Here is a 10,000-nt window from a genome sequence, read left to right on the forward strand (position 1 = left end):
TATTCTTGCTGTTGTTGTTGTCATCATTATCATTGTTAGCATTATTATTATTTTCATCATTATTATTATATTATGAATATTGTTATTATTTTCATCCTTATTATTATATTATGAATATTGTTATCATTTTCATTATTATTAATATTGCCATCAATATCGTTATTACTATTATCATCATTATGACATTACCATCATCATTATTACAAATATTATTAATACCATAATCATCATCAATATTAGCATTATCATTATTATCCTCATCACAATCGTCAGTATTACTCATGGTATTATCATCATGATCATAATTCCTCCAGGAATGAACGAAGCACACAAAGAGCAAGACGCACATTATGAACACATAAAATACACAGCAGAACACAAATACAGAAAATAGAATAAATACACAAGATACACAGCATAACGCAAAATACATAAAAGACACAAAATACAAACAATTAACAACATAACACAGCATAGCGCAACATAATGCAGCATAATGCATCAAAGTACAGCGTTACATAACGCACCATAACACAACACAGCATAATACAAGATAACAAAGCATAACGCAACATAACACATCATAACACAACAAAATAAACCAATACAAAGCACAACATAACACAACATAACACAGCATTACACAACATACCCAAACACAACACAACACAAAGCCTAACACATGATACAACATAAAGCATAATACAATAGCACAAAACAGTATAACACAACACACACACACACACGCCCTTCCCGCATCCCCCCCCCCACACACACCCTCCCCGCACCCCCACCCCCTCCGCCCCCTCCTCCTCGCACCGAAATCTGGCTGTGACCGAAGCGGAAAGCGGCCGCAGAGAACAGGACACTTATGGCACACACACACACACGCACACACACACACCACACACATACACACTCTCCCCGCACACACACACACACACGCCCTTCCCCCCCCCCCCCCGCCCCCTCAATCCCCGCACACACACACACACAAACACACACACCCTTCCCGCACCACCACCCCCACACACACACCCCCCCCCTCCCCGCACACACACACACGCACACACACACCCTCCCCGCACCCCCACCGCCCCCCCTCACCGAAATCTGGCTGTGGCCGAATCGGAAAGCGGCCGCAGAGAACAGGTCACTTATGGCGGCGCTGACGGTCTGGTCGTAGATCTTGGTCCGTGCTTTTCCCTTCAGAGGCAAGAACTTGAACTTCTTGGAGAACTTCTTGCCTGGGGGGAATTTGTGTTGATTGTTCAGGAATTGTTCAGAAGAGAAATAAAAAGAACTTCTTGCCTGGGGGGAATTTGTGTTGATTGTTCAGGAATTGTTCAGGAGAGAAAAAAAAGAACTTCTTGCTTGGGGGAATTTGTGTTGATTGTTCAGGAATTGTTCAGGAGAGAGAAAAAAATTGTTCAGGAGAATTTGGGGTATAATGCTGCTGTTGTTTCGTTCAATGGGGTCGATTCAGAGTTTTTGGTATTTATTACTATTATTATTATTTTTTTTTTATCTTTTATTATTACTATTATATTTTTTTTATCTTTTATTTATTCCCTCTTTGTTTTATTAAGTTTTTGGTATCTATTACTATTACATTTTTTTTATCTTTTATTTATTCCTTCTTTGTTTTATTAAGTTTTGTATCTATTACTATTACTTTTTTTAAATCTTTTATTTATTCCTTCTTTGTTTTATTAACTTTTGTATCTATTACTATTACATTTTTTTCATCTTTTATTTATTCCTTCTTTGTTTTATTAAGTTTTGTATCTATTACTATTAAATTTTTTTTCAATTCCATCTTTTATTTATTCCTTCTTTGTTTTATTAAGTTTTGTATCTATTACTATTACATTTTTTTATCTTTTATTTATTCCTTCTTTGTTTTATTGTTTTGTATCTATTACTATTATTTTTTTAAATCTTTTATTTATTCCTTCTTTGTTTTATTAAGTTTTGTATCTATTAGTATTACATTCTTTTTCAATTTCATCTTTTATTCATTCTTTTGTTTTATTATTTTCTCTTCTCCGATCACTATGATTTCTTAAATTATTATTGTCATTTTTGTAGTAAAGTGTGTGATTTTGTTCAATTTATCTCTAGTTATCATTGCTTGCTGAATTTGTACATTATTATTATTATTATTATTATTATTATTATTATTATTATTATTACTATTATTATATTATATTATTATTATTATTATAGTCATCATTATCATTATTTTTTTTATTGTTATGATTATCATAATTATTATCATTATCATTATTGTCATTATTATTATTGTTATTATGTCATCATCAGTATCATTCCTGTTGCATTTACTAGAGAAAGAAAGAAAGCTAAGAGAAAAAAAGAAAAGAAAAAAGGCAACGCACAAAAAAAAATAATAATAATAACAAATAAAAAATAAAAATAATAATATTTAAAAAATAAAAAAAAATAATAATAAAAAATAAAAATAATAATATTTAAAAAAATAAAAAATAATAATAAAAAAATAAAAATAATAAAAAAATAAAAAAATAAAACAAAACAAAAATAAATAAAAAAATAATAATGATAAAAAATGATAATAAATAAATAAAATAAATAAATAGATAAATAAAAAACCCGGGACCGCCTCACCAAAGATGGCGGCCACGTATTCGTTGAAGGTGACGTGCTGCAGCTGCGCCCCCAGGATCCGCCGCGCCCCCTGGAACAGCTTCTCGTCGTCCCAGCGGGGGTTGAGCTCCTTCAGCGCCGCCGCCAGCTGGTTGTGGTGCCGCGCCCACATCACGTGCAGCAGGACGAGCAAGGGCTGCTCGTTGACCCTCCTGTCTCCTGAGGGCGGAGGACGTGGGTGGGGGTAGGGGATGGGGGGCGGTGTGGGGGGTGGGGTAGGGGGCGTGGATGGGGGGGCGGGGGAGGAGGGGGATTTTTAGACACTGGTCAGTTAAGGCGATTTTTTTTTCTTTTCTTTTTAATATTATTATTATTATTATTATTATTATTATTTTTATTATTATTATTATTATCATTTATTATTATCATTTATCATTATTATTATTATTATTATTATTATTATAATGATAATAATAACAATAATAATAATTATTATTATTATTATCATCATTATTATTATTATTATGATTATTATCATTATTGCAGATTTTATTTTGTATGTGTGTGTGTGTGTTTGTGTCTGCGTAGGGCAGTGTCTATATGTGTGTGTTCGTGATTGCACGTACAAGCATACATGTGTGTTCGTGATTGCACGTACAAGCATACATGTGCGCATTCGTGATTGCACGTACAAACATACATGTGTGTGTTCGTGATTGCACGTACAAGCATACATGTGCGCATTCGTGATTGCACGTACAAACATACATGTGTGTGTTCGTGATTGCACGTACAAGCATACATGTGTGCGTGTTCATGATTGCACTTACAAGCATACATGTGTGTGTGTGTGTGTTCGTGATTGCACGTACAAACATACATATATGTGTTCGTGATTGCACGTACAAGCATACATGTGTGCTCGTGATTGCACGTACAAGCATACATGTGTGTGTGTTCGTGATTGCACGTACAAGCATACATGTGTGTTCGTGATTGCACGTACAAACATACATATATGTGTTCGTGATTGCACTTCCAAGCATACATGTGTGTTCGTGATTGCACGTACAAACATACATATATGTGTTCGTGATTGCACTTCCAAGCATACATGTGTGTTCGTGATTGCACGTACAAGCAGACATGTGTGCGTGAGAGTATAAGCCCGACAGCAGCCCGAGAGCCTCTTCCCGCCCCTTCGCTCACCTGACGTGAAGCAGAACTGGCCCATGTCTGCTTTCTCCTGCTTGTTGCACGCGTTGGTCATGTCCGTGTTGGGGGGGATGAGTTCCTCGCCCTCCTTCGTCAGCTGGGAGGAGAGGGAGAAGGCGTCTTGTGTGTATACCCTTGTTTTTTTTTTCCTTACCATTGTTGTTTTTTTCCTTTTTTTATATATTTTTTTCCTTTTTTTTCTTTTTCTTCCTTCTTTTATTTTTTTTTTTTTTTTATTTTTTTTCTGTTTTTCTTCTTTATTCTTTTTTACTATCTTTTTTTTTCTCTCTCTCTTTTATTTTTTCCTTTTTTTATATTTTTTTCTTATCTTTTTCTTCTTCTTTCTTTGTTTTTCTTCTTTATTCTTTTTTACTATCTCTTTTTTTCTTCTTTCTTCTTTTTTTTTCTTCTTTATTCTTTTCTTTTATTTTCCTTTTTCGTTTCTTTTTTATTGTTATCTTTTTTTTTGTATTTAAGAACTAGGTAATGGTCTATAAGCGCTTTATAGCTTTTAGTGAGCATTGTGCATTATGTCCCATTATTCAGCATTTATCTTCATACCCCTTTTTAATTCAGCCAAAAAACAACTTTATACTTCATATAAATTTGAACAATTGTATTATGCATAATTTTTTTTTTACCTTTTTTTCTGCCTTATTTATACCCTTATAATCAGCATTGAATATGATCCTTCAGCTATTGAGCAATAAACTACATCTTATTCATTCTCAGTTTAGAATATTTTCTGTTCAACATTAGGTCTAAAATTCTTTATCACTTCAGTATAAAAGAACATATATCTCATCAATTTATTCTTAAGCCTTATTTCTACTAAACATCAACTCTGTTCAAAATTAAACTCAAAATTACTCTTATTCACCAAACTTTACATCTCTTCTATTCAGTCATCCTGTTCTTATATATATTATCTACACAATATCCTTTATTTTCTTTATCTCTATCCCTCTGTTTCATTATAAGACTCAATACCACATTTAATTTAATAGATTTTCCTTGTCTTCAGACTTAACATTTCTTCCCATCAACATTAAGGAGTCAAATCCCTTCAATAATTAAGTTCCATTATAAGACTCAATACCACATTTAATTTAATAGATTTTCTTCATCATCAGACTTGACATTCCTTCCCATCAACATTAAGCCTTGAGTCAAATCCCTTCAATAATAAAGCTCATGTCCTTTTTTCCTCATTATTTTCCCTATTTTATTCAACATCAAAGTAAGTCCTCTATCTATTGATCCTCACTGTTAATATCTCATTTATTCTTAATTAAATACTACACTCCTTTTACTCATCATCGGATTCCATAAACCTTCTGCTTAGTGTTAATTAAGTTAATTACCTTATTTATTATTATATTTTTTATCTATCTATTTATATTATTTTTATTTTAGGGGGGAGATGGTTATTTATGGATTTATATATTTTGGGTATTTTTATGATGAGGTTGATAATAAAATATCATAATGATAAATAGATAATAAAGATGACATAATTAGAAAATAATTAAAATAATAATTCAAAAGATGAATAATAGCATATAAAAATAATAATGATAGATATGAGAAAAAATATTCGATCATTCTCTCAACAGGTGTCACGTCCATCCAATAACAAATAATAATAACAAGCCGCATGACCCTGTTATCCTAAGAGGCAGAACCCCGATATCCTTGGACGTAGGACCCCGATATCCTTTCATCCGATCCCCCAATATGCGTAGACGTGGGACCCCAAATATCCTTAGACCCAAGACCCCAATATATCCTAACACTAAACCCACAATATCCTTAAACTCAATACCCCAATATCCTTAGACCTGACCTCATATCCAAACACAAAACCCACAATATCCTTAAACTTAATACCCCAACATCCTTAGACCTAAGACTCCAATATATCCAAACACAAAACCCACAATATCCTTAAACTCGATACCCCAACATCCTTAGACCCAAGACCCCAATATATTCTAACACAAAACACCAGTTATCCTTGAACTTTGAGTCCCAATATCCTCTGACCCAAGACCCACAATATCCTCAATAGTAGAACTCCAATATCCTTAGAGCTAAGACCCCAACATATCCAAACACAAAACCCACAATATCCTTAAGCAATACCCCAACATCCTTAGACCTGACCCCCATATATCCAAACACAAAACCCACAATATCCTTAAACAATACCCCCAATATCCTTAGACCTAAGACCCCAATATCCTTAAACTCAATACCCCAACATCCTTAGACCTGACCCCAATATATCCAAACACAAAACCCACAATATCCTTAAACTCAATACTCCCAATATCCTCTGACCCAAGACCCCAATATCCTTAGACCCAAGACCCCAACATCCTTAGACCCAAGACCCCAACATCCTCTGACCCAAGACCCAAAATATCCTTAAACTCAAAACCCACAACATCCTCTGACCCAAGACCCCAATATCCTTCAACATAATACCCCAACATCCTTAGACCCAAGACCCCAACATCCTCTGACCCAAGACCCCAATATATCCAGACACAAAACCCACAATATCCTTAAACTCAATACCACCAACATCCTTAGACCTAAGACCCCAATATCCTCTGACCCAAGACCCCAATATCCTCTGACCCAAGACCCCAACATCCTCTGACCCAAGCCCCCAATATCCTCTGACCAAAGACCCCAACATCCTCTGACCCAAGACCCCAACATCATCTGACCCAAGACGTCGACATCCTCTGACCCAAGACCCCAACATCCTTAGACCCAAGACCCCAATATTCTCTGACCCAAGACGTCGACATCCTCTGACCCAAGACCCCAACATCCTTAGACCCAAGACCCCAATATTCTCTGACCCAAGACCCACAATATCCTTAGACCCAAGACCCCAACATATCCTAACACAAAACCCAAGGTATCCTTCAACGTAATACCCCAACATCCTTAGACCTGACCCCAACATATCGTAACACAAAACACCAGTTATTCTTGAACTCAAAACCCCAACATCCTTAGAACCAATACCCCAACATCCTTAGACCTGACCCCAACATATCCTAACACAAAACCCACAATATCCTTAAACTCAAAACCCACAATATCCTTAAACTCAAAACCCCAACATCCTCTGACCCAAGACCCCAACATCCTTAGACCCAAGACCCCAACATCCTTAGACCCAAGACCCCAACATCCTTAGACCCAAGACCCCAACATCCTCTGACCCAAGACCCACAACATCCTTAGACCCAAGACCCCAATATTCTCTGACCCAAGACCCCAACATCCTCTGACCCAAAACCCCAACATCCTCTGACCCAAGACCCCAACATCCTTAGACCCAAGACCCCAATATCCTCTGACCCAAGACCCACAATATCCTTAAACTCAAAACCCACAATAACCTTAAACTCAAAACCCACAATATCCTTAAACTCAAAACCCACAATATCCTTAAACTCAAAACCCACAATATCCTTAAACTCAAAACCCACAATATCCTTAAACAATACCCCAACATCCTTAGACCCAAGACCCCAACATCCTCTGACCCAAGACCCCAACATCCTCTGACCCAAGACCCCAACATCCTCTGACCCAAGACCCCAACATCCTCTGACCCAAGACCCCAACATCCTCTGACCCAAGACCCCAACATCCTCTGACCCAAGACCCCAACATCCTCTGACCCAAGACCCCAATATCCTCTGACCCAAGACCCCAACATCCTCTGACCCAAGACCCCAACATCCTCTGACCCAAGACCCCAACATCCTTAGACCCAAGACCCCGACATCCTTAGACCTAAGACCCCAACATCCTCTGACCCAAGACCCCAATATCCTCTGACCCAAGACCCCAACATCCTTAGACCCAAGACCCCAACATCCTCTGACCCAAGACCCCAATATCCTCTGACCCAAGACCCCAATATCCTCTGACCCAAGACCCCAATATCCTCTGACCCAAGACCCCAATATCCTCTGACCCAAGACCCCAATATCCTCTGACCCAAGACCCCAATATCCTCTGACCCAAGACCCCAATATCCTCTGACCCAAAACCCACAATATCCTTAAACTCAATACCCCAACATCCTCTGACCCAAGACCCCAATATCCTCTGACCCAAGACCCCAATATCCTCTGACCCAAGACCCCAACATCCTCTGACCCAAGACCCCAATATCCTCTGGCCCAAGACCCCAATATCCTCTGACCCAAGACCCCAATATCCTCTGACCCAAGACCCCAATATCCTCTGACCCAAGACCTCAACATCCTCTGACCCAAGACCCCAACATCCTTAGACCTTAAGACCCCAATATCCTCTGACCCAAGACCCCAATATCCTCTGACCCAAGACCCCAACATCCTTAGACCCAAGACCCCAACATCCTCTGACCCAAGACCCCAACATCCTCTGATCCAAGACCCCAACATCCTCTGACCCAAGACCCCGACATCCTCTGACCCAAGACCCCGACATCCTTAGACCTGACCCCAATATATCCAAACACAAAACCCACAATATCCTTCAACGTAATACCCCAACATCCTCTGACCCAAGACCCCGACATCCTTAGACCCAAGACCCCAACATCCTCTGACCCAAGACCCCGACATCCTTAGACCCAAGACCCCGACATCCTTAGACCCAAGACCCCAACATCCTCTGACCCAAGACCCCGACATCCTTAGACCCAAGACCCCAACATCCTCTGACCCAAGACCCCGACATCCTTAGACCCAAGACCCCAACATCCTCTGACCCAAGACCCCGACATCCTTAGACCCAAGACCCCAACATCCTCTGACCCAAGACCCCGACATCCTTAGACCCAAGACCCCAACATCCTCTGACCCAAGACCCCGACATCCTTAGACCCAAGACCCCAACATCCTCTGACCCAAGACCCCGACATCCTTAGACCCAAGACCCCGACATCCTTAGACCCAAGACCCCAACATCCTCTGACCCAAGACCCCGACATCCTTAGACCCAAGACCCCAACATCCTCTGACCCAAGACCCCGACATCCTTAGACCCAAGACCCCAACATCCTCTGACCCAAGACCCCGACATCCTTAGACCCAAGACCCCAACATCCTCTGACCCAAGACCCCGACATCCTTAGACCCAAGACCCCAACATCCTCTGACCCAAGACCCCGACATCCTTAGACCCAAGACCCCAACATCCTCTGACCCAAGACCCCGACATCCTTAGACCCAAGACCCCAACATCCTCTGACCCAAGACCCCGACATCCTTAGACCCAAGACCCCAACATCCTCTGACCCAAGACCCCGACATCCTTAGACCCAAGACCCCAACATCCTCTGACCCAAGACCCCGACATCCTTAGACCCAAGACCCCGACATCCTTAGACCCAAGACCCCAACATCCTCTGACCCAAGACCCCGACATCCTTAGACCCAAGACCCCAACATCCTCTGACCCAAGACCCCGACATCCTTAGACCCAAGACCCCAACATCCTCTGACCCAAGACCCCGACATCCTTAGACCCAAGACCCCCAACATCCTCTGACCCAAGACCCCGACATCCTTAGACCCAAGACCCCAACATCCTCTGACCCAAGACCCCGACATCCTTAGACCCAAGACCCCAACATCCTCTGACCCAAGACCCCGACATCCTTAGACCCAAGACCCCGACATCCTTAGACCCAAGACCCCAACATCCTCTGACCCAAGACCCCGACATCCTTAGACCCAAGACCCCAACATCCTCTGACCCAAGACCCCAATATCCTCTGACCCAAAACCCACAATATCCTTAAACTCAAAACCCCAACATCCTTAGACCTAAGACCCCAACATCCTCTGACCCAAGACCCCAACATCCTCTGACCCAAGACCCCAATATGCTCTGACCCAAGACCCCAATATCCTCTGACCCAAGACTCCAATATCCTCTGACCCAAGACCCCAATATCCTCTGACCCAAGACCCCAACATCCTCTGACCCAAGACCCCAACATCCTCTGACCCAAGACCCCAATATCCTTCAACGTAATACCCCAACATCCTTAGACCCAAGACCCCAACATCCTTAGACCCAAGACCCCAGCATCCTCTGACCCAAGACCCCAACATCCTCTGGCCCAAGA

At 40.5% G+C, this 10,000-nt stretch overlaps 1 protein-coding gene across 1 annotated transcript in view; it reads right to left on the reverse strand.

Annotated features, from left to right (window-relative positions):
• LOC138867347 (salivary peroxidase/catechol oxidase-like) overlaps positions 1-10,000 on the reverse strand; it is a gene marked incomplete at its 5' end in the record, with an annotated part of 22,986 nt that overhangs the window by 6,484 nt on the left and 6,502 nt on the right. Inside the window, 3 exon segments of the mRNA XM_070142481.1 lie at positions 1,108-1,247; positions 2,650-2,847; positions 3,838-3,940. Coding sequence (XP_069998582.1) covers positions 1,108-1,247; positions 2,650-2,847; positions 3,838-3,940 — 441 coding nt within the window.

Source organism: Penaeus vannamei, chromosome 29, assembly GCF_042767895.1.
Source record: "Penaeus vannamei isolate JL-2024 chromosome 29, ASM4276789v1, whole genome shotgun sequence".
In the NCBI taxonomy this organism is placed as follows: domain Eukaryota; kingdom Metazoa; phylum Arthropoda; class Malacostraca; order Decapoda; family Penaeidae; genus Penaeus; species Penaeus vannamei.